Genomic DNA, 25747 nt, shown 5'->3' on the forward strand with positions numbered 1-25747 from the left:
TGTGGCTGTGGAACTGGGTTTGTGGGGATTCACCAGGGTGAGGCTTCGACTGTAGGGTTCAGTGGGCCCACTCCAACTCGGGAGCCTCAGGGAACATGTCTTCACCCAGGATATTTTTAGGAAGTTCACATCTAAACTGAGCAGGGGTGTGGTCTTCGGTCCCCCCTGATAACCTGATAATGTGTAGGTCCCGTCGTCTGGACTGGTTGTCCAGGTCATTGATTCTGTTCCACAGCGCCATATTCTCTTTACTCACCGTAGCCAATTCAGACTCCAGGGCGCTGATCCTGTCGTTGTGGTCAGATCGGGCCATCTCCCTCGGTGGAGGGTTAGACGAGTGGAGTTGAGGATTGCGTTTGTTTATTGTCACGTGTACCGAGGTACAGTGAAAAGTATTTTTCTGCGAGCAGCTCAACAGATCATTAAGTACAGGAGAAGAAAAGGGAATAAAAGAAAATACATAATAGGGCAACACAACATATACAATGTAACTACAGAAGCACTGGCATCGGATGAAGCATACAGGGTGTAGTGTTAATGAGGTCAGTCCATAAGAGGGTCATTTAGGAGTCTGGTGACAGTGGGGAAGAAGCTGTTTTTGAGTCTGTTCGTGCGTGTTCTCAGACTTCTGTATCTCCTGCCCGATGGAAGAAGTTGGAAGAGTGAGTAAGCCGGGTGGGAGGGATCTTTGATTATACTGCCCACTTTCCCCAGGCAGCGGGAGGTGTAGATGGAGTCAATGGATGGGAGGCAGGTTTGTGTGATGGACTGGGCGGTGTTCATGACTCTCTGAAGTTTCTTGCGGTCCTGGGCCGAGCAGTTGCCATACCAGGCTGTGATGCAGCCCGATAGGATGCTTTCTATGGTGCATCTGTAAAAGTTGGTAAGGGTTAATGTGGACATGCCGAATTTCCTGAGGAAGTATAGGCGTTGTTGTGCTTTCTTGGTGGTAGCGTCGATGTGGGTGAACCAGGGAGAATCGGATGGGGGCAGTGCTTCCTCCAGTGAGTTTTTCAGCTCCAGAGCCAAGCTCCATCGGGCATGTCCAGCTCAGCAATCTGAATTTTGCCGAGAGTGTCGGATGTAACATGGGAGACGTCCGCCATCTTAGTTGTGTCCAAATCGGCAGGGGTATATATTTCAGTCAAATGCTTTGGCTAAAATTCTTTGCAGTTTCTGGCCTTCTTAGAAGAAATTTGTTGCTTGCTCATTTGCAATGATTTTCTTGGTCTCACCAGTTGATTCGCCATAAAAGGGAGACGTAAGGAGAATATCCGGGATGAGATATTGCACCTGCTCGCTTCACCAGCATCCCTCTTTTGGATCTTTTGACGGAAGGCAGGGTTATTCCGCCAATCGCATCAGCAAGGATTCAACGTTTCATAGAATTTTTTTTTTATCATCATAGAATTTAGAGTGCAGAAGGAGGCCATTCGGCCCATCGAGTCTGCACTGGCTCTTGGAAAGAACACCCTACCCAAGGTCAACACCTCCATCCTATCCCCATAACCCAGTAACCCCACCCAACACTAAGGGCAATTTTGGACACTAAGGGCAATTTAGCGTGGCCAATCCACCTAACCTGCACATCTTGGGACTATGGGAGGAAACCGGAGCACCCGGAGGAAACCCACGCAGACACGGGGAGAACGTGCAGACTCCACACAGACAGTGACCCAAGCCCGAATCGAACCTGGGACCCTGGAGCTGTGAAGCAATTGTGCTAACCACTATGCTACCGGGCTGCCCAACGTTGGGCATTAATCTTATCACACAGGAGTACACATCCCAACACCGGCCTGGGAAGCAGAGAGCAAATGCAGATGCATCGATTCTCCTGCCTTTGCAGCCCCCTGCCCCCCCCCCCTCTCCAATACCACAAGAAATTGTGATGGCGCTAAACCTGTTGGATACCTTGCCAGTTGGTGGCACACAGAATCAAGCATTGGACCAGCAGAGACCCGGTATTACCGCAGGTGAAGCACAGAATATTAACAGGATGCACCAAGGAGCCATAAGGCCATAAGACATAGGAGCAGATTTAGGCCACTCGGCCCATCAAGTCTGCTTGACCATTCAATAATGGCTGATATGTTTCTCATCCCCATTCTCCTGCCTTCTCCACATAACCCCTGATCCCCTTATTAATCAAGAACCTATCTATCTCTGTCTTAAAGACACTCAGTGATTTGGCCTCCACAGCCTTCTGCGGCAAAGAGTTCCACAGATTCACCACCCTCTGGCTGAAGAAATTCCTCCTCATCTCTGTTTTAAATGCATTCTATGACAGGAGTGCCGCCAGCGGAATTATTGATGGGCCCAGCGTCTTAGGACCAGACTAAGTCTGGTGTTTGTGAGTTTACTGAGGAGGGTCGAAGCCAGTCATAAGAAAAACTATGATTCAGACATGGCAGCAAGGTAGTTTGCAATCAATGAATTGGTGAATGCCAGAAATTCCAGAAGTGGCCCAAGCTATGTCCCAGGTGCTGTTATAGCTGAGACAGGACCGCTGTCTTACAGAGTAAATGTATAGGATAGAATGGTCGGGAAACATGTGGACCAAGTCCATCGACGAGGGGTGTCCCAGCAATCAGTAGTACAGCCTGAAACCATATTGCCATCTGGAAATGTGGTTGGGTGACCAACGATTGAAGTATCGAATCAACCTGTGACAGGCGAGACCGCCGCAGGTGAGGTCGAGTTGCCAGGAGGTTTCAGGTGCAGCAGTTTCTGCACAGAGTATCCCACATCTCTGCCAGAAAGCAGAAACCACTAGAGAGAATAAATCTATGACGGACTGCTTGAATGTTTAAGTGGTGAATGTATTGGGGACTGCAGAGTTTAACTATCATCCTTCTTTAAAAGGACTTAGAGGGGGAGGGCTATGGTGCCTGGCCCTTTAAGGGGCAATTGGCTGAAAGGGTCACATGACCAGAAACGCAATGCGGGACCAGGGCGGGGGGGGGAGGGGTTCACCCCAGCAAGCCGGGCTGTTGCCTCAGATCGATTCCGGGCGCCGATTGGCAGTAAAAAAGCTGCAAGACTCGGTCTGATAGAATGCTGTAAATAAACATTAATGTTTCATACTGAACTGGTGAGCCAGTTATTACAGTTACTAAGGGAAATATCATCTAATATTATTTATTTATTTATCTGCAATTAGGAAAAACATTTTATTCATTCCTTCCTTGATTATCCACCTGTTTCTGTTTATAAATTTCTTTGGTGAACATTCCCCCACAAATTGCATTTGATAATAGATTCTAGGAGACGTTCTATTAGGATCAATGAGTGGGAAAATAAATGGATCATTCACTTTGAAAATAGATCTGTCAACATTAAAAGATGCCTTTCCATTTAAAGAAAGGCTTCAGAAATGTTGTCATTACAAAGCTCATAGTTTGCCGTTTATGGAAACAGATATTTATTGGATAACTTATGCACTTTAACAAAGAGGATTGTTTGTGTAATGTGCCCAGTAAAGTCGTATCATGCTCCACTTTGCCGGCAGTGCACCCACATGTCCGCGGGTTTCCCGATGGCGTGGGATGGGAAACCCCGCGCGGGATTCTCCGTTCCGGAGACTAAGTGCCCATGCCGGCATGAAAACGGTCAGAAAACTGACGCAAAAGGACCACTGATTCCCTGTTCCGGGGGGCTAGCAGCCAGGCAGCATAAAGCACCCAGCTGCCGATACGGCCCGGAGAATTGCGGGTCTGTGGCTGCGCACGGCGGCCTGCAGCGCCCGCGCTGCGCTTCATGGCGAATGCCGCTCGCGGACCCGGCCTGTGAAATAGCGCCCTCCTTCGACCAACTTGCGCGCCACAGACCACCCCACCCCAGTGCCCCCAGCCCCGAATATGTCCTCCCCTGCCCGCGGGCCGGCCCTCCCCCGACTGTGGCGGTACTGGGCTGAGACCCTGACGGGTGAGACCATGAGAGACCCACACCGTCAGGAAGTCGGCCGGTCGGGGACGGAGCATCGCACGGCGGGTCTCAGCCAACGTTCGTTTGCCGTGGATATGGCGCGTGCCGTACACTCTGAGTACGCCACTTTTCAGGGGCGGAGCATTGCGAAAGCAGCGCCGCCCCCGATTTCGTCACAAACGGGGATTCTCTGCCCCGTCGCCAGATGCGATTTCGGCATCGGGGATCGGAGAATCCAGCCCCCCCCATTGGCCGGCTGGTGGAAAGGAGATCCCGCCGGTGAATAGTGCTGCTGGGATGGAGAATCCTGTCCAAGAACTTTATTCAACGTGGTCTCCAGCCGCTTTTTCAATGTGTTGCAAAGATGGTCGACAAAGGTCAGTCCTCACCTGTGTTTTCTAAAAATGCCTAAGTGCCCCACAAGGATGAAAGGATATATTTCACGGCAGAATATGTCAACTGGTGATAAAAGGGCAAAATCAGTAACAGCGATGATATCAGCCTTTTATTTTCAAATAGTTTAACCTGAATTCAACTTCTTAAACTGCTGAGGTGAGAAATTATCTCCCGTTCCCTGTATTAATGGACCAGTAATATAACCAGGACACTGCATTGTACACCTGTCAGGTGCCTCCCTGCATTCAATAGAAAAGACAGCAGAGCCCAGCACACGTCCCACTCAATGGTATGGGTAACCCTATGCCTGGATGAGCTAAGTGTAATTGCTTCCATGGCAACTTCCTGCTTGTTAAAGGCAGCAACATTTGTATCATTGCTCCATCAAGACATCTCACCGGGTTAACATTTCAGTAATCACTAGAGCTGCTCAACTCCAGGCTCAGTAACTTCAGCAAAGTATTTCATCCCCACAAGATGGACAGTGACACTAAGAAAACATATCCCACAATTGCAGCTCGCGAGAGAGGTAATGTGCTCTGCCGTTAAACATTTCCTTATAGTAATTATCAACTACCTTCCTTAATCCAGTTGCAATCTAAATGAAGAGGTACTGAATAACTCCAATCGTAATTCAAAGTAAATATAATTGCCTGTACTGTTGAAAGACAGACTTGAGTGTTACAGGTTGTACAGTGGAATGAAATTATAGTTTATATTCAATGCTCAATGTTTAATTTTGTAAAGGGAAGCTTTCTCCGGCAGAGGGAAAGGTAAGCCACACACAAAACCATCGAAATCGGTGGGGCTGGAAGATCCCGCCAATGGCGGAGAACACAGCCCAGCCAGGCTGGAAAATCCCATCCGGAGTCGATCATATTTAAGTATCAATACAACCAGCAATGCAGCCAGTAATGAAAGAGCTCGTTCTAAGCTGGCCTTACACTTTCGAATCAATGATTCACGTTCTGTTTTATAATTATCACCCCAGATGGTAAAGTGTATATTTTGAGAAGCATTAAATGTCAGTAATGCAACAATTTGCATGTATAGCACAGAAAAAAAATTGTAGGTCAGAAATTAGGAATGTTATATTATTGAAGTATAAACTAGTATCCATTTGATCAATAGATTATGTGCTAGATAAGCATATCCATATGAAGATAGTGGCATTTCATTGATACAGGGAGCTTTAAATGAAATCCTGTTTGTTTTGTTCAATGTTTAGCCAACGTTTTGGTGCCATTTCTATTCCTGTGCAAGCTATTATCGATTAATCCTATTCAACTTGCTGATAAAGAGAGAGCTAAGACGAGCAAGGAGGGGACATGAGAAGTATTTGGCAGGTAGGATCAAGGAAAACCCAAAAGCTTTCTATAGGTATGTCAGGAATAAGCGAATGACTAGGGAAAGAGTAGGACCAGTCAAGGACAGGGATGGGAAATTGTGCGTGGAGTCTGAAGAGATAGGCGAGATACTAAATGAATATTTTTCTTCAGTATTCACTCAGGAAAAAGATAATGTTGTGGAGGAGAATGCTGAGACCCAGGCTAATAGATTAGATGGCATTGAGGTATGTAGGGAAGAGGTGTTGGCAATTCTGGACAGGCTGAAAATAGATAAGTCCCCGGGGCCTGATGGGATTTATCCTAGGATTCTCTGGGAGGCCAGGGAAGAGATTGCTGGACCTTTGGCTTTGATTTTTATGTCATCATTGGCTACAGGAATAGTGCCAGAGGACTGGAGGATAGCAAATGTGGTCCCTTTGTTCAAAAAGGGGAGCAGAGACAACCCCGGCAACTATAGACCGGTGAGCCTCACGTCTGTAGTGGGTAAAGTCTTGGAGGGGATTATAAGAGACAAGATTTATAATCATCTAGATAGGAATAATATGATCAGGGATAGTCAGCATGGCTTTGTGAAGGGTAGGTCATGCCTCACAAACCTTATCGAGTTCTTTGAGAAGGTGACTGAACAGGTAGATGAGGGTAGAGCAGTTGATGTGGTGTATATGGATTTCAGCAAAGCGTTTGATAAGGTTCCCCAAGGTAGGCTATTGCAGAAAATACGGAGGCTGGGGATTGAGGGTGATTTAGAGATGTGGATCAGAAATTGGCTAGCTGAAAGAAGACAGAGGGTGGTGGTTGATGGGAAATGTTCAGAATGGAGTTCAGTTTCAAGTGGAGTACCACAAGGATCTGTTCTGGGGCCGTTGCTGTTTGTCATTTTTATCAATGACCTAGAGGAAGGCGCAGAAGGGTGGGTGAGTAAATTTGCAGACGATACTAAAGTCGGTGGTGTTGTCGATAGTGTGGAAGGATGTAGCAGGTTACAGAGGGATATAGATAAGCTGCAGAGCTGGGCTGAGGTGGCAAATGGAGTTTAATGTAGAGAAGTGTGAGGTGATTCACTTTGGAAGGAATAACAGGAATGCGGAATATTTGGCTAATGGTAAAGTTCTTAGAAGTGTGGATGAGCAGAGGGATCTAGGTGTCCATGTACATAGATCCCTGAAAGTTGCCACCCAGGTTGATAGGGTTGTGAAGAAGGCCTATGGAGTGTTGGCCTTTATTGGTAGAGGGATTGAGTTCCGGAGTCAGGAGGTCATGTTGCAGCTGTACAGAACTCTGGTACGGCCGCATTTGGAGTATCGCGTACAGTTCTGGTCACCGCATTATAGGAAGGACGTGGAGGCTTTGGAGCGGGTGCAGAGGAGATTTACCAGGATGTTGCCTGGTATGGAGGGAAATTCTTATGAGGAAAGGCTGATGGACTTGAGGTTGTTTTCGTTGGAGAGAAGAAGGTTAAGAGGAGACTTAATAGAGGCATACAAAATGATCAGGGGGTTAGATAGGGTGGACAGTGAGAGCCTTCTCCCGCGGATGGAAATGGCTGGCACGAGGGGACATAGCTTTAAACTGAGGGGTAATAGATATAGGACAGAGGTCAGAGGTAGGTTCTTTACGCAAAGAGTAGTGAGGCCGTGGAATGCCCTACCTGCTACAGTAGTGAACTCGCCAACATTGAGGGCATTTAAAAGTTTATTGAACAACAAACAAAGAACAAAGAAATGTACAGCACAGGAACAGGCCCTTCGGCCCTCCAAGCCCGTGCCGACCATGCTGCCCGACTAAACTACAATCTTCTACACTTCCTGGGTCCGTATCCTTCTATTCCCATCCTATTCATGTATTTGTCAAGATGCCCCTTAAATGTCACTATCGTCCCTGCTTCCACCACCTCCTCCGGTAGCGAGTTCCAGGCACCCACTACCCTCTGCGTAAAAAACTTGCCTCGTACATCTACTCTAAACCTTGCCCCTCTCACCTTAAACCTATGCCCCCTAGTAATTGCCCCCTCTACCCTGGGGAAAAGACTCTGACTATCCACTCTGTCTATGCCCCTCATAATTTTGTATACCTCTATCAGGTCTCCCCTCAACCTCCTTCGTTCCAGTGAGAACAAACCGAGTTTATTCAACCGCTCCTCATAGCTAATGCCCTCCATACCAGGCAACATTCTGGTAAATCTCTTCTGCAGCCTCTCTAAAGCCTCCACATCCTTCTGGTAGTGTGGCGACCAGAATTGAACACTATACTCCAAGTGTGGCCTAACTAAGATTCTATACAGCTGCAACATGACTTGCCAATTCTTATACTCAATGCCCCGGCCAATGAAGGCAAGCATGCCGTATGCCTTCTTGACTACCTTCTCCACCTGTGTTGCCCCTTTCAATGACCTGTGGACCTGTACTCCTAGATCTCTTTGACTTTCAATACTTTTGAGGGTTCTACCATTCACTGTATATTCCCTACCTGCATTAGACCTTCCAAAATGCATTACCTCACATTTGTCCGGATTAAACTCCATCTGCCATCTCTCCGCCCAAGTCTCGAAACAATCTAAATCCTGCTGTATCCTCCGACAGTCCTCATCGCTATCCGCAATTCCACCAACCTTTGTGTCGTCTGCAAACTTACTAATCAGACCAGTTACATTTTCCTCCAAATCATTTATATATACTACAAAGAGCAAAGGCCCCAGCACTGATCCCTGTGGAACACCACTGGTCACAGCCCTCCAATTAGAAAAGCATCCTTCCATTGCTACTCTCTGCCTTCTATGGCCTAGCCAGTTCTGTATCCACCTTGCCAGCTCACCCCTGATCCCGTGTGACTTCACCTTTTGTACTAGTCTACCATGAGGGACCTTGTCAAAGGCCTTACTGAAGTCCATATAGACAACATCCACTGCCCTACCTGCATCAATCATCTTAGTGACCTCCTCGATAAACTCTATCAAGTTAGTGAGACACAGCCTCCCCTTCACAAAATCGTGCTGCCTCTCACTAATACGTCCATTTGCTTCCAAATGGGAGTAGATCCTGTCTCGAAGAATTCTCTCCAGTAATTTCCCTACCACTGAAGTAAGGCTCACCGGCCTGTAGTTCCCGGGATTATCCTTGCTACCCTTCTTAAACAGAGGAACAACAGTGGCTATTCTCCAGTCCTCCGGGACATCCCCCGAAGACAGCGAGGATCCAAAGATTTCCGTCAAGGCCTCAGCAATTTCCTCTCCAGCCTCCTTCAGTATTCTGGGGTAGATCCCATCAGGCCCTGGGGACTTATCTACCTTAATATTTTTTAAGACACCCAACACCTCTTCTTTTTGGATCTCAATGTGACCCAGGCTATCTACACACCCTTCTCCAGACTCAACATCTACCAATTCCTTCTCTTTGGTGAATACTGATGCAAAGTATTCATTTAGTACCTCGCCCATTTCCTCTGGCTCCACACATAGATTCCCTTACCTATCCTTCAGTGGGCCAACCCTTTCCCTGGCTACCCTTTTGCTTTTTATGTACGTGTAAAAAGCCTTGGGATTTTCCTTAACCCTATTTGCCAATGACTTTTCGTGACCCCTTCTTGCCCTCCTGACTCCTTGCTTAAGTTCCTTCCTACTTTCCTTATATTCCACGCAGGCTTCGTCTGTTCCCAGCCTTTTAGCCCTGATAAATGCCTCCTTTTTCTTTTTGACGAGGCCTACAATATCTCTCGTCATCCAAGGTTCCCGAAAATTGCCGTATTTATCCTTCTTCCTCACAGGAACATGCCAGTCCTGAATCCCTTTCAACTGCCACTTGAAAGCCTCCCACATGTCAGATGTTGATTTGTCCACATGTCAGATGTTGTTGTATAAACATATGGATGATAATGGCATAGTGTAGGTTAGATGGCTTTTGTTTCGGTGCAACATCGTGGGCCGAAGGGCCTGTACTGCGCTGTATTGTTCTATGTTCTAATTGTAAAGATCTTATACACCGGTGAATGAACACATATGGAATGATGCACATTCCAAAACCTTAAGTGGGAAGGAATGTTTAAGGAGGTTACATCTTGCTCAAAGTTTTCTTCCGTTTTATGCTTAAAGAAAGTATAAAACTTTTAATTGAGATCCAATTGCTCGCCAGGACAGAAACCCAGTGTATCAGATCCCCTTGCTTGCGGCAGCCCCAACAAAGTCACTGAAGGGGCAGCATTCCGGAATACTTCCAAAAATGTAAGGCTGATCGAAAACAGCTTACTAACCGAGTCAAGCAGTGTCAACTTGAGTTTGGGAACACTCAACTTGGGAGTCAGGAGGTTACATAGTTTAACTTCCACTCCAGGTCTTGAGGACGTGAGTACTGAGGGAGTGCTGCATTGCTGGAGATGCCTCACAGTGGATGAGACACGAGGTCGTATCTCTGCTCAGTTGCATGTCAAGGATATCATTGTGTTCTTTTCGGGATAGCAAGGTACTCTTTATGTCTCAATCAAAAGGACTGCCGGTTCATTTAAATGCTACTTGTCAGACTTTGTTGAGCATACATTATCCTCCTACATAACTACAAAAATAATTCATTGGTGTAAAATGCTTTGGGACATCCTGAGACACTCAATTACCCACTGGGTACACCGCAAAGCTTCATTTCAGATGAATCTATGATTTTATGATTCTATGAAATATATCACACAAATGAGAGTTATTTGACTGAAATTAAAACTTGTTATAACCACAGATAATGCACTATCCATTCCTTCATGCAACATTGTAGTAACTATTCTATTCTTTGCATATTTCATTAATATGAGAAAATATTGTCCAGAATTTCAATGTTTAAAAGTGTGATGCTGAGATCCCCATTGTTAGCACAACACCCAGACTAATATCAATTCTCTAAGATTGCACAATACTCTTGCACTGCACTAACTTCCTCAAAATATTATAACTCCTGATTCAAGGTTTCATTTTGTAGGAAATATGTTGCTGCGATTGAAATAAAAAACTGGGAATGGTGGAGTGCCCAATTTATTCGATTCACTTGTGGAAATGAAACAATGAGCAGGATTTTTCTGACTTATTCACCCTGAGGTCCCCACATACGTGACAAGACTGCTCCACAGAACAAAGCCCTGTAGGAATGTCAAACTAGGAGAACTCATACGCTGCGTTATTTTCCCTACATTATATGAGATCGGAAATTTATACTGGCCTCAGATAAATCCAGAATAAAGCAGAAATCCACACCAATCTTTGTTTAAAAACTCTCCATCTATAAAATGAAGGAATATCTCACTCGTGATTTGTGTGGGAGGGGTTTATCGTAGCTCATCTAAGGCTGAAAATGAAACCCTTCATAATTTTGATATTTTTTTAACTGCTATCATTTCCTGGGTGACTGAGGATATCTGGGAGGAGTCAGTTCTCTGGCCAGAATCTTGTATTAAACTATTCTCGGTTGCATTTATTGCCTTGCCCCACTTGGCCAGATGAAGGGGTATTGAGTCTTCACCCTTGTATCATAAGAACATCAGAACATAAGAACTTGGAGCAGGAGTCGGCCATCTGGCCCCTCAAGCCTGCTCCGCCATTCAATGAGATCATGGCTGATCTTTTGTGGACTCAGCTCCACTTTCCGGCCCGAACACCATAACCCTTAATCCCTTTATTCTTCAAAAAACTATCTATCTTTATCTTAAAAACATTTAATGAAGGAGCCTCTACTGCTTCACTGGGCAAGGAATTCCATAGATTCACAGCCCTTTGGGTGAAGAAGTTCCTCCTAAACTCAGTCCGAAATCTACTTCCCCTTATTTTGAGGCTATGCCCCCTAGTTCTGCTTTCACCCGCCAGTGGAAACAACCTGCCCGCATCTATCCTATCTATTCCCTTCATAATTTTATATGTTTCTATAAGAACCCCCCTCATCCTTCCAAATTCCAACGAGTACAGTCCCAGTCTACTCAACCTCTCCTCGTAATCCAACCCCTTCAGCTCTGGGATTAACCTAGTGAATCTCCTCTGCACACCCTCCAGTGCCAGTACGTCCTTTCTCAAGTAAGGAGACCAAAACTGAACACAATACTCCAGGTGTGGCCTCACTAACACCTTATACAATTGCAGCATAATCTCCCTAGTCTTAAACTCCATCCCTCTAGCAATGAAGGACAAAATTCCATTTGCCTTCTTAATCACCTGTTGCACCTGTAAACCAACTTTTTGCGACTCATGCACTAGCACACCCAGGTTTCTCTGCACAGCAGCATGTTTTAATATTTTATCATTTAAATAATAATTCCTTTTGCTGTTATTCCTACCAAAATGGATAACCTCACATTTGTCAACATTGTATTCCATCTGCCAGACCCTAACCCATTCACTTAGCCTATCCAAATCCCTCTGCAGACTTCCCGTATCCTCTGCACTTTTTGCTTTACCACTTATCTTAGTGTCGTCTGCAAACTTGGACAGTTCTGGTGGAGTTAACGCTCCCGTGATGCTGTTAAGTAGGAATTCTATGGTCTTTATTCCAGCAACAGTCCAGATCAGGATACCTTGGCTTGGGAGGGAGCTTGCATCAGCCGCGATATTTACTGGGTCCTGATTTCCAAGAGGATTTCTGATTGGGAAACTTAATTGGAGGTATTTTGCTCTACAGCAAGTTTGGCTGTTTTTAAACAGCCCCCCCCCAACCACCACCTGGAAGTCATCCTGATTGACATGAATGACTCCATGTCAGACAGCCCAGGAACAGGTAAATTCATGAAAGTAGGGCAGAGATTACAAGTTAGTGAATGGGGTGATTACAGGGGGCCAGAAGGAGATCGAAGCCAGAGATGGGGTTTGTGGTTGGGGAAGGTGATCATTTGGGGTTAGGGGCTGTCAGTGATATCATGGGTGTGGGGGTCGATGTGGGTGGGGGGGATGGAGTTGCTCATTGTGAGGAGTTGTCCAATTGTGGGGGTGGAAGATATAATTACTGGAGAGTTTGGTCTTTGAGCAGCCCAATTATGAAGGAGGGGAAATCACTGTGTGGTCTGATTGTGGGATGGAAGGAGGATAGCTTCGTGAACCTGGATTAGGGAAACTCTAGATTAGACTGATTAACACAATACTCGCTATTAGTGAGTGAAAGGTGCACACAATACTCGAGCAAGCTTCTATGTCTGTCGCACAATCAGAATATGATTAGCTACCATAGTAGACTTCCACAGATGGAGAAATGTGTGAATGCACAGGGCACCATTGCCACGGTAACTTCATTGCAATGTTAATATAAGCCTACTTGTGACAATAATAAATATTATTATTAAATATAGCATCAGGGGCACCAGTCAAGTGCCCCCTCTTGTAAAAAACACACAAAAAAACTTGTTAATTCTGTGTATATTTGTAATTATACTATGTACAACAAAACCCAATAAAAACATTTTTAAAAAATTATTATAAATGAATACTAGCTGCTCGTCAGTGTTCTTGTTTTCACATCTGGTCCCTTGGTGGATTCACGAGAGACCCTCCAGTAATGCAACCATGCAGAATCCAGGTTAGATATTTAGTAGAAATGTACCTCATGCAGGCAAAACATAATTTGGCTCCGACTCAAGCTCAGGCATTGAAACCAGTCGGAGCTAATAATTAAAGTAACTAGGAGCACAAAGCACTGAGGCTTCAAATGTATGTTGACAATTGACTCATTCCTTTATTCGTCAAAAGAACAAGAAGTGAGCATAGTTTGACCAATCACTGTCTAAAAGGTCACAGTCAAGTCCGCAGAAAGAAACTTGACCTGTTATGCAGTCAGAGCGATCAGAGGGCTGGGAATTTGTAGCAACCAAAACTTTTTCAATCGTTGTCCCCACTGCCGGTGACATCTTCCATTTTGCTGTTATCATTGGTGAGACATCTGAAAATAAGCTCAGAGCAATAGGGTATCTTTCCACAAAGTTCTTAGATTAGGATGCTTCCATCTTGTCATTATTTCCAGGAAGAAAGACTCGTAGTTATTCAGCACCTTTCACAACTACCGGATGCCTCAAATCACGTTACACTCAATGACTTTACACTCAAATCACGTTACACTCAATGACTTTACACTCAAATCACGTCACACTCAATGACTTTACACTCAAATCACGTTACACTCAATGATGTTGGATCGCAGTCGTTCTCTAAAGTAGAAAATGTGGCGGCTAATTTTGAGGACAGCAAACTTCTACAAACAGAAAGTTGAAAATGATGAGATAATCTGCTTTGTTTCTGCGATGTTGATTGAGGGATAAATATTGACAACACTGGGGGTAATTCCCCTGCTCATTTTCAAAATAGTGCCACGGGAGCTTTAACCTCCACCAGAGCTAGGAAATGAAGTCAGTGTAAATGAGGACACCTCTCGCAGGAGCCCTGTCCTGAAGTGCCGGCTTGGGTTGTTGTGCTCAAGCCCCGGAATAAGACTTGAATCCACAACTCACAGGCAAGAATCCTACCAACTGAGGCACAGTTGGCACCAATGTTGTGAAATCTTCCAGCCAGATAGGATCATGGACTGATACAGTCATGAGAGGAGTGGACATTGTGTCTGCTAATCAGCCAAATTAAACCATCCAGTGTGCTCCAAGGGAATGCATGAAGTCATCAACCAATATCTGATTTGAAGAGCACATCATGTCCACAAATGGATTTTAACGACTTTATAATCATGATTTGCATTAAAGGGTGGCACAGTGGCGCAGTGGTTAGCACTGCTGCCTCACAGTGCCAAGGACCCGGGTTCGATCCCGGCCCTGGGTCACTGTCTGTGTTGAGTTTGCCCATTGTGGGCCTCACCCCCACAACCCAAAAATGTGCAGGGTAGGTGGATTGGCCACGCTAAATTGTCACTTAATTGGAAAAAAAATAATGATTTGCATTAGAACCCTTGTCTCTTTAATTTAGCACCATTTTCCCCCAGCTACTCTGGTGGATTTGAGCTCATGCCCCCAGCACATTAGCCTGGGCCTCTGGATTAATAATGCACCATCCGAACATCTCGCTCTAAAGATACAGCAAAATATCTGGCCCTGGCTTCGAAGGGGGCTGCTTTGTATTGGTCACTAGACAATTCTGTCATGCACTTAATTTTCCAACTTTGAAAAGTATCTTTCGCGAGCTTTTATTAAAAAGCTTCTCATTCTCGGATGTTTTTTACAGGGCCAGGACCGGGAAGATATGGCTTACCCCCAGCAATTGGGTATGTGGGCCACGATTACACCAAACACACAAATCCAGCTTACACCTTTGGGAAAAAACACAGCAGTGCGTGTAAGTAAAGAGAATTCGAATAATCAAACAATTGTCTCTTTCATTATAATGTGACAAATCAAAGAATATTAAATATGTCCGTTCAAAAATGTCACATTCAGAGGGCTTTAAAGGTCATTGCTTTAATAAAATGGCTAATTTTTCAATTTTGCTACCAATATTCTGTCAAATAATAAACTATAATTATTTCAGTTATTGTTTGTGAATAAATTATGTGCCGACTGTTATTCGGACAGATGTTTCTCACAGTTGCCACTGGCAGTTTCAGAGAAAGTGAAAGGGGGTCAAAGAGAAATCGACGGCGAGGACCCAGTTTGGGGTTTTTTTTGGGGGGGGGGGATGCTGCTGATCACCTGGAAGTTTGTCAGTGAGGTCACACTATTGAGGGATGGTCGGTGACTGTGAGGGGTTATCCAATCATGGGACGAAGTGGTGATTGCGTGTTTTTTTTAAAACATTGAGCAATGATGATGGGGGGGCAATCACTGTGGGTGGTCTGATTGTGTGTGGTGGGGAGAGAAGGAAGATCATTTGAGGGACCTGAGAGACACACTCTAGATTGATTAACGCAACACTCACCGTAGTGACAGGAAGGTGCATTCACTCTCGATAGCAAGCTTCTGTGACAACATACAATTACTACAGGGTTCGGGTATCTAACAAGAGAATTCAATGGCACCTGTCCAGAAAGACAGAAACACCTTGTCTTTTTGGATCTCAATGTGATCCAGGCTATCTACACACCTTAAAGACAGCCCTGACCAGCACACAGGCCACACGTCAGAGGTCTCGGGACACCACCCCCCCCCCACTCCCACCCGACAGTTATTACTGCCAGATCCACTATAGGGTGGGACAGTAGCACAGTGATTAGCACTGTTGCTTCACAGCGCCAGGTTCAATTCAATGTCTGTGCAGAGTCTGCACGTTCTCCCCCTGTCTGCGTGGGGTTCCTCCGGGTGCTCCGGTTTCCTCCCACAGTCCAAAGACGTGCTGTTAGGTGAATTGGACATTCCGAATTCTCCCTCTGTGTACCCGAACAGGCGCCGGAGTGTGGCGACTAGGGGCTTTTCACAGTAACTTCATTGCAGTGTTAATGTAAGCCTATTTGTGACACTAATAAAGATTATCATCCCCCACCCCCCACTCTGACAGTCTTCGCCAGCAAGTCACCCCCTCCCCGACAGTCATCACTAGCAGACCATCCCCTCCCACTCCAACTATCATCGGCGGCAGATCCCCTCGCCTCAATGTCTGCACTCTTCCCCCCACCCACCACACATATACTCATCCCCCCTTGGGCACCCACTAGGGTCCTGCCAAGGCACTGGCCCCAGCTGGCACTGTCAGGCTTTCACCCCCAGGTTGGCACTACCAGTTTAGTGCTGCCACACCTGGTAGTGCCAACCGTGCCAGGGCGCTGTCTGTGCATGTCACCCTACTACCCGCTCCGCCCCCGGGGGGGAAGAGTGTATGTGAAAATTTCCAAACCCAATCACACCAGAGAAAATCTGTTTTTTTGATTCCGGATTTTGTGCCGAGTTGGTCACGGACGGAGAGAGAGTTCAAAATCACAGAATAACCAGTTGCAGAAGAGGCCCGAAGATTGTGCACCAACGTGTGAAATACACCTGACCTGCCGACCTAATCCCATGTGCCAGCATTGGTCCATAGCCTGGAATGTTATGACGTGCCAAATCAGCCCTAATATTTAGTTATAAAGCCACATTAAGTTATAGTTAATTTTCCACATGATAATTCATAGGTTATATTTCTGAAAAATGTTACTCTTACTTTTGCTGAGTTTCCTTATGTGTGAAGACGTGTAATATTAATGCAGGTACCTGACCTGCCAATGTGACAATTCACTCAAAATACTAGAAATCCAGCAAACAGCGACAAATGAAGATAATGTAAAAGGAGATGGAAGTAGGACTTATTCAAATTTAATATCTATAAGCTAATGGAATAAAACCTGAAAGTAATTTTACTCTTTCTCTTGTCAGTGTATGAAGTCAACTGCAGTCCAGGACCTCAGTATTATGTTGATCCAAAGATCACCCGATTTGGCAGGAATGGGACACCAGCGTACTCCATCCTGGGCCGAGTGAAAACCTCTTGTGAGAACAGCTATCATTAAATTCAGGACAAACCAATTCTGAACAAAGCTTTTGCTAAAGTGTCTTCATCATTGGGGTTTGAGGAGCTTGAATTTTAATACCTTGAAGCACCAGCTAAGTTAAAGACAAACAGAAAATTAAACAGAATGTTAGAAAAAGTATATACGTAATACTGTGACGTTCTGTATTTGGATATTGCTGGGCCTGTATTGCTATTACTTATGGAGCTAGGAGGAACATTAATGCCCTTTCTGATAAAAATCACATAAAAGCCTATTTGTGAAAATATCTTGAGTGGTCTGTAGTGTTACTTTGACTGTCAGTTAGCTCCATGGCTAGTATTAGTTGGTGGCCATGTACTTGTTCTGCCCAATGGTATCTCAACATAGCATACATGAGAAGTATTTGGCAGGAAGGATCAAGGAAAACCCAAAAGCTTTCTATAGGTATGTCAGGAATAAGCGAATGACTAGGGAAAGAGTAGGACCAGTCAAGGACAGGGATGGGAAATTGTGTGTGGAGTCTGAAGAGATAGGCGAGATACTAAATGAATATTTTTCGTCAGTATTCACTCAGGAAAAAGATAATGTTGTGGAGGAGAATGCTGAGCCCCAGGCTAATAGAATAGATGGCATTGAGGTACGTAGGGAAGAGGTGTTGGCAATTCTGGACAGGCTGAAAATAGATAAGTCCCCGGGACCTGATGGGATTTATCCTAGGATTCTCTGGGAGGCCAGGGAAGAGATTGCTGGACCTTTGGCTTTGATTTTTATGTCATCATTGGCTACAGGAATAGTGCCAGAGGACTGGAGGACAGCAAATGTGGTCCCTTTGTTCAAAAAGGGGAGCAGAGATAACCCCGGCAACTATAGGCCGGTGAGCCTCATGTCTATAGTGGGTAAAGTCTTGGAGGGGATTATAAGAGACAAGATTTATAATCATCTAGATAGGAATAATATGATCAGGGATAGTCAGCATGGCTTTGTGAAGGGTAGGTCATGCCTCACAAACCTTATTGAGTTCTTTGAGAAGGTGACTGAACAGGTAGACGAGGGTAGAGCAGTTGATGTGGTGTATATGGATTTCAGCAAAGCGTTTGATAAGGTTCCCCACGGTAGGCTATTGCAAAAAATACGGAGGCTGGGGATTGAGGGTGATTTAGAGATGTGGATCAGAAATTGGCTAACTGAAAGAAGACAGAGGGTGGTGGTTGATGGGAAATGTTCAGAATGGAGTACAGTCACAAGTGGAGTACCACAAGGATCTGTTCTGGGGCCGTTGCTGTTTGTCATTTTTATCAATGACCTAGAGGAAGGCGCAGAAGGGTGGGTGAGTAAATTTGCAGACGATACTAAAGTCGGTGGTGTTGTCGATAGTGTGGAAGGATGTAGCAGGTTACAGAGGGATATAGATAAGCTGCAGAGCTGGGCTGAGAGGTGGCAAATGGAGTTTAATGTAGAGAAGTGTGAGGTGATTCACTTTGGAAGGAATAACAGGAATGCGGAATATTTGGCTAATGGTAAAGTTCTTAGAAGTGTGGATGAGCAGAGGGATCTAGGTGTCCATGTACATAGATCCCTGAAAGTTGCCACCCAGGTTGATAGGGTTGTGAAGAAGGCCTATGGAGTGTTGGCCTTTATTGGTAGAGGGATTGAGTTCCGGTGTCGGGAGGTCATGTTGCAGCTGTACAGAACTCTGGTACGGCCGCATTTGGAGTATTGCGTACAGTTCTGGTCACCGCATTATAGGAAGGACGTGGAGGCTTTGGAGCGGGTGCAGAGGAGATTTACCAGGATGTTGCCTGGTATGGAGGGAAAATCTTATGAGCAAAGGCTGATGGACTTGAGGTTGTTTTCGTTGGAGAGAAGAAGGTTAAGGGGAGACTTAATAGAGGCATACAAAATGATCAGGGGGTTGGATAGGGTGGACAGTGAGAGCCTTCTCCCGCAGATGGATATGGCTGGCACGAGGGGACATAACTTTAAACTGAGGGGTAATAGATATAGGACAGAGGTCAGAGGTAGGTTCTTTACGCAAAGAGTAGTGAGGCCGTGGAATGCCCTACCTGCTACAGTAGTGAACTCGCCAACATTGAGGGCATTTAAAAGTTTATTGGATAAACATATGGATGATAATGGCATAGTGTAGGTTAGATGGCTTTTGTTTCGGTGCAACATCGTGGGCCGAAGGGCCTGTACTGCGCTGTATTGTTCTATGTTCTATATCATAGTCCCTGATTTGAATGGGCCAATGAGGCTTCTTCCCACTTCTGACAGACTCCTTTGGACCCCGTGCCATTTGAGGACACTCACCAAAGTGTTGGAGACAGAGAAATAGGTAGGAACAAGTTAATGAGTGATGTACCTACTATTTTCATTCTGCTGTAATTCCATTCCCACCCAGTGGGAGGCAGAAAGTCCGCCCCTGTGTTTCCCTGATGGGTCAGTGATAAATGTGTGGTATAAGCTGTATTGTCCAAGGAGGCTCCGTATTTGATCCCTGTTCTGTTGCTGCTCTCTGCCAGGTTAGTTTCGCTGGCTAACTTCCATGGCGGTTCTCCTGATCTCCATCCTTAGTAGGAAGGTTGATGGGAGAGAGTGTAACTATCTATTTGTAATGACCCTTCAGTGTTTCTGCTGAAAGTGGAGAATCCGGAAACTCCAACAGAAATTCTACACATTATTCATCAGGTGCAGGAAGTTGGTGATAAAATGAGCGAAGTAACTCTGGTCTAAACTAGTGAAAAAATGCATCCTGTTCCAAATGTGTGAAGTGAAAGGATTCTCAGGCTGATTAGAAGTTTGAAAGTCAGGAGCATGAAGGCTGCAACCATCAGGAAAGTTAGGCTCCCACAACCCATAGAATAGGAAGAGACTACCTATTGACAACGTAGAGTTGGAACTCCGGGGCGTCATTCTCCGACCCCCCGCCGGGTCGGAGAATGGCCGTTGGCCGCCGTGAATCCCGCCCCCGCCCCCGCCGAAGTCTCCGGTACTGGAGATTGGGCGGGGGCGGGAATCAGGCCGCGCCGGTTGGCGGGACCCCCCGCTGGATTCTCCGGCCCGGATGGGCCGAAGTCCCGCCCAGAAATTGCCTGTCCCGCCGGCGTAAATCAAACCTGGTATTTACCGGCGGGACCAGGCGGCGTGGGCGGGCTCCGGAGTCCTGGGGAGGGGGGCACGGGGCGATCTGACCCTGGGGGTGCCCCCACGGTGGCCTAGCCCGCGATCGGGGCCCACCGATCCGCGGGCGGGCCTGTGCCGTGGGGGCACTCTTTCCCTTCCGCCTCCGCTACGGCCTCCACCATGGCGGAGGCGGAAGAGACTCTCCCCACTGCGCATGCGCGGGAAACTGACAGCGGCCGCTGACGCTCCCGCGCATGCGCCGGGAAACTGACAGCGGCCGCTGACGCTCCCGTGCATGCGCCGCATTTCCGCGCCAGCTGGCGGGGCAACAAACGCCATTTCCGCCAGCTGGCGGGGCGGAAATCCCTCCGCCGCCGGCCTAGCCCCTCAATGTTGGGGCTAGGCTGCCAAATGTGCGGAGCATTCCGCACCTTTGGGCCGGCGCGATGCCCGCCTGATTGGCGCCGGCTTTGGCGCCAGTCGGCGGACATCCCGCCGTTGGGGGAGAATTTCGCCCCCGGTCTCCACATTCCAACCTATCTGGAGTTGGCTTCAAACCCTAAACCCCTCTGATTCATCGGCAGGAAGGTCAGTACCATCTTCAGATGCTTCATCAATAATCTTCCTTCCGTCATAAGGTCAGGTTTGTGGATGATTGCACAATGTTCAGCAACATTCACAAATCCTCAGATACTGAATCAGTCCATGTCCAAATGCAGCAAGACCTGGACAATATCCAAGCTTGGGCTGACAAATGACGGTAATATTTGCGCCACACAAGTGCCAGGCAAAGATCATCTCAAATAAAAGAGAATCTAACCATGACCCTTTGATATTCAATGGCATTACCGTTACTGAATCTCCCACCATCAATATCCTGGGGGTTACCATTGACCAGAAACTGAATTGGACTGGCCGTACAGATACTGTAGTAACAAGAGAAGGTCACAGGCTAGGAATCCTGCGGTGAGTAACTCACCTCCTGACTCCCTGGAGCCGGTCCACCATCTACATTCTCAAGTCAGGGGTGTGATGAAATACTCTCCACTTGCCTGGATGAGTGCAGCCCTGACAAAACTCAAGAAACTCCAGGATAAAACAGCCCACTTGATTGCTGCCCCTTCCACAATCAGTGCCCTTCCATTGATGAACAGTGGTCACAGTGTGTACCATCTACAAGATGCACTGCAGTAACTCTCCAAGGTTCCTCAGACAGCACCTTCCAAACCCATGACCATTACCATCTAGAAGGACAAGAGCAGCAGATACCTGGGAACCCCACCACCTGGAGGTTCCCCTCCAAGTCACTCACCATCTTGACTTGGAAATATATCGGCCGGTCCTTTACTGTTGCTGGGTCAAAATCCTGGAACTCCCTCCCTAACAGCACAGTGGGTGTACCTACACCACATGTACTGCAGCGGTTCAAGAAGGCAGCTCACCACCACTTTCTCAAGGGCAACTAGGGATGGGCAATAAATGCTGGCCTAGCCATTGACACCCACATCCCGTAAATTAATTTAAAAAACTACCCCAAAGTCTGTGCATGCTGAACAGGCATGGGCTTGGCTCCTGCAAAGCCGTGCACAAAACCCCTCATCGCCTATCAAGTCCTTCCATGAGGAATGATCATTAATCAAGGTACCACAGCAGTGAGCACCTGTGGAACCTTCTCCTAAGACGAGTCAAAGTAGGATGTTAGAGACAAACACTGAAAGAGAAGAAGAAATGCAAGAAGACAGAGTAGATAGGTTCTTGATTAATAAGGGGATCAGGGGTTATGGGGAGAAGGCAGAAGAATGGCGATGAGAAAATATCAGCCATGATTGAATGGCGGAGCAGACTCGATGGGCCGAGTGGCCTAATTCTGCTCCTATGTCTTATGGTCTTATGTTTCAATCTGAAATATTTATTTTTATGGCTGGTAACCTGTTTAACATCATTTTTTTTGGACAATTTAGATTCGCGGATGCCAGGAACACCTGGACCAGGCGCCTATAATCCAGGGACTGCACCCCACCTCAATGAACACAGATCACCAGCGTATTCCATGGGATCCCGAACTCGATACCGCAAGTTGGATGTTGTTCCTGCTCCTAACAGCTATACTCTTCCATCATTAATGGGACCAAAGGTTCCCACCAAGCCTTCCAGTGCTAGTTTCTCAGTCACTGGGAGGACGAGAAGAGAAGATTTGACCAAAACCCCAGGGCCTGGTCGGTACAACCGCACCGACCCTAACATTTACCTCCGGAAACTTCCAGCCTACTCGATGCTGGGCCGATATGATTTGCCCACCTATTACACCAAGAAGCCAGGACCTGGAGCACATAGCCCTGAAAAGGTGACCGTCAATAAGCCAAGTATCCCAGCATTCTCTATGGGAATGAGGCATTCAGAGTTCGTCACCCCTCTTATCATTGACATGACAGATTGAGGTCAATCTCATTAACTAAGGCCAAGAATTTTGGTCAGTAACAGTTTAATTCTGTTTTGAAATCTTTGTGACCCTTAACCTATAAATTCTGTAACTTACAAAGCCAATATCAAACTTTTATACTATTTTCATATATTTTTATTACTTCCCTTTGACAAATTTTACAAGGGGTCTCTCATGCACATTGTTAACCTGGAATATATACATTGAATAGAAAGGCATTGTTTAAATAGGACAATGACCAGGACAACAATTAGTCTCCATTGATAATAGTAACTTCATAGATGTCAGAATTGCCATTGTTTCTGAATTAAACATTTCACTCCCAGGAAATGTATAATGCTTAAAGCTTAAGGCACATCTCTGATTTTATTGTATCCTTGCTTCATAAACATTTGTGACTGCTCAGAGCAATGTTTCCTGAGGATTTTCTATCCTTTCATAAGATCATTCTGATATGACTACATGTTATTTTATACCTTCTCTAATATTGCATCCTGCACATGGCTATTCACGCTAACACACACCGTCAACTGCAGTGCCCATTTAGTATCTCCCCAATACCCATTTTTCACACGGGTGGAAACAACCAACCCCGATGGACCATTGTCTATGGAGTAGTGAGATCATCAAATAAATTATCATAGATTATCATAGAATTCACAGCGCAGAAGGAGGCCATTTGGCCCATCGAGTCTGCACCGGCTCTTGGAAAGAGCACCGTACACAAGCCCACACCTCCACCCTATCCCTATAACCCAGTAACCCCACCCAACACTAAGGGCAATTTTGGACACTAAGGGCAATTTATCATGGCCAATCCACCTAACCTGCACATCTTTGGACTGTGGGAGGAAACCGGAGTACCCAGAGGAAACCCACGCACACACGGGGAGGATGTGCAGACTCCGCACAGACAGTGACCCAAGCCGGAATCGAATCTGGGATCCTGGAGCTGTGAAGCAATTGTGCTATCCACAATAAGAGTAGAGGAAGAAATAGGCAATTGATCTCAGAGTCGCTACGGCACAGAAAGAGTCCACTCAGCCCATTGTGCCTGCACCGGCTCTCTACGTGAGCATCGTGACTCCGTGCTATTCCCCTGCCTTTTCCCCACCCCCCATCCATTGTTTCTATTCAAATAATCATCAAACGTCCTGATGAATGCCTCGATTGAACCTTCCTCCACCGTGCAGTCCAGGCCCAAACCAGTCGCTGTCTGAAAAAGTTTTTCTCACATCACATTTGCTTATTTTGCAAATCATTTTAAATCTGTACCCTCTCGTCTTGATCCTTTTACAAGCGGGAACAGTTTCTCCCTGTCTGCTCTGTCCAGCCCCCTCATGATTTTGAATATCTGTGTCAAAACCCCCCCGTTAGCCTTATTCTTTCCAAGGAGAATAGTCCCAAGCCCTTCAATCTATCCTCATAACTGAAGTTGCTCATCCCTGGAAAGTTCCTGTAAACCTCATCTGCACTCATTCCAATGCATTCAAATTGTTGACATAGTGTGGCACCTTAAACTGTACACAATATTCCAGCTGAGGTCCCTATTTGAGGCAGGTCACTTGAAATTGACGAATTCAATAAGGCAGGAATTGAAGCAGAGACCTCCATAAGGGAGTGGATTAAGAAAAAGTCTGAGATCGACCATGGAAACTGCCTTAGACCCATCAGCACCAGATCACATGGTGCATTAATTTTTTCAAACTTTTTTTCCCGGGACCCATCTTTGCCAACCTGCGGGACTCACGCTGGCCGACTTTCGGGACCCATGCTGGCCGACATTCGCGATCCACGCCACACTTGCTTACCTTTAATGTGAAAGGGGAGCCTGCTTGGTCCTCACGATCTCACTCAAATCAGGTTCACAGGAGGAGAGGGCAAAGCGCAGATCAGGTGCAGACTTCAGTCACTCCTTTGTGCCGTCTTCATCTTTATGAAAACGGAAAATCCAACCTCGCACATGTAGATCACCATGAAGGGCAATAGCAACAAAATGTTTGTTTTACTCAGCCCTGGTTACTCCTGAGAGATGCTACTCCAGAATGCTGACAGCCTCATGGACTTGTGGTGTGTTTTTAATGTGCTGTCACAGGTCAGACACAGCAGCATTGTCTTTTCATTTGGAGTCAGCTATAAGTTAATAACTGTCTGGGGTCTCAACCTCAAAAGGAATTTTTCACCCATGTTTTCAAAATCTGAAACTTCTCCTCTCATTTGCCAGTAATTCTTTGCATACAACAGAGGTGGGCTTTGCATCCTTATTTGCACTGGCTCAATTGACAATACCATATCCCGAGAAATAATTTTTATTTCTTTGCTCCAGAGTTAAGTTTCTTCTTTGTAGGAAGTTAACCAAAGACCCTGGAGCTCTGCACGGAGCTAACACTAGCACAGCTCTGTCCTGCCCTCTCCTGGGCAGCACCTCCTAGCAGATTGAGATGGGAGATCCTGTCCAGTAGTTACTCTGCATATCTGTGACTCTGGCATCTCTTTCCGGCAAGAAAATGATTCATCTTCACAGTCCCCTTGGCTTGCTTGCCAACAACTGGGAAATGGAAGCCGTCCTCCGTGATTTGGTGCTAACAGCACGTCCATACAGGGCATTTGACATCAAATGGACATGCAGGGTGTGTGACCTGCTGACTGCTGCCCCATCTGGCCGGAAGACTGTATACAGCTTCATTTCCTTTTCATTTACAAAGCGGCAGCAGCGGCCATTCTCAATAAAAATGTGGGTAGCAGCGATTGGGCGCATCTTCCGTGATCAGGATCACCGCAGGAATGCCGCCACAGTTCACGCCACGATCCACTCGACACCCGCCTGCGACCCACCCGCGGGTCGTAACACCTACGTCGAAAAACCCTGTCCTAAATTATCAGAAGAGCTTCCATTGATTTTATGCAAATTTAACAGATACAGTCTAATATCAATCTGGGGCACAGTCTAATATCAATCTGGGACACAGTCTAATATCAATCTGGGACAGTCTAATATCAATCTGGGACAGTCTAATATCAATCTGGGACAGTCTAATATCAATCTGGGGTACAGTCTAATATCAATCTGGGACAGTCTAATATCAATCTGGGACAGTCTAATATCAATCTGG

At 46.2% G+C, this 25747-nt stretch overlaps 1 protein-coding gene across 2 annotated transcripts; it reads left to right on the forward strand.

Annotated features, from left to right (window-relative positions):
• The first annotated feature begins 4101 nt into the window (after nucleotides 1–4101).
• On the forward strand, nucleotides 4102–23041 carry LOC140394893 (ciliary microtubule associated protein 1A-like). 2 transcript variants are annotated; one of them, XM_072482053.1, is made up of 4 exons: nucleotides 4102–4304; nucleotides 14839–14949; nucleotides 16956–17069; nucleotides 22156–23041. In XM_072482053.1, exons 1-4 carry the CDS (start codon nucleotides 4292–4294, stop codon nucleotides 22629–22631), a joined length of 714 nt encoding a protein of 237 aa, XP_072338154.1. In that variant the 5' UTR covers nucleotides 4102–4291; the 3' UTR covers nucleotides 22632–23041. The 2 variants fall into 2 exon arrangements, with proteins under 2 accessions (XP_072338154.1, XP_072338153.1); XM_072482052.1 differs by lacking the exon at nucleotides 4102–4304 and adding an exon at nucleotides 4582–4852.
• The last annotated feature ends 2706 nt before the right edge of the window (nucleotides 23042–25747 follow it).

This window comes from Scyliorhinus torazame, chromosome 18 (assembly GCF_047496885.1).
Source record: "Scyliorhinus torazame isolate Kashiwa2021f chromosome 18, sScyTor2.1, whole genome shotgun sequence".
Classification (NCBI taxonomy): domain Eukaryota; kingdom Metazoa; phylum Chordata; class Chondrichthyes; order Carcharhiniformes; family Scyliorhinidae; genus Scyliorhinus; species Scyliorhinus torazame.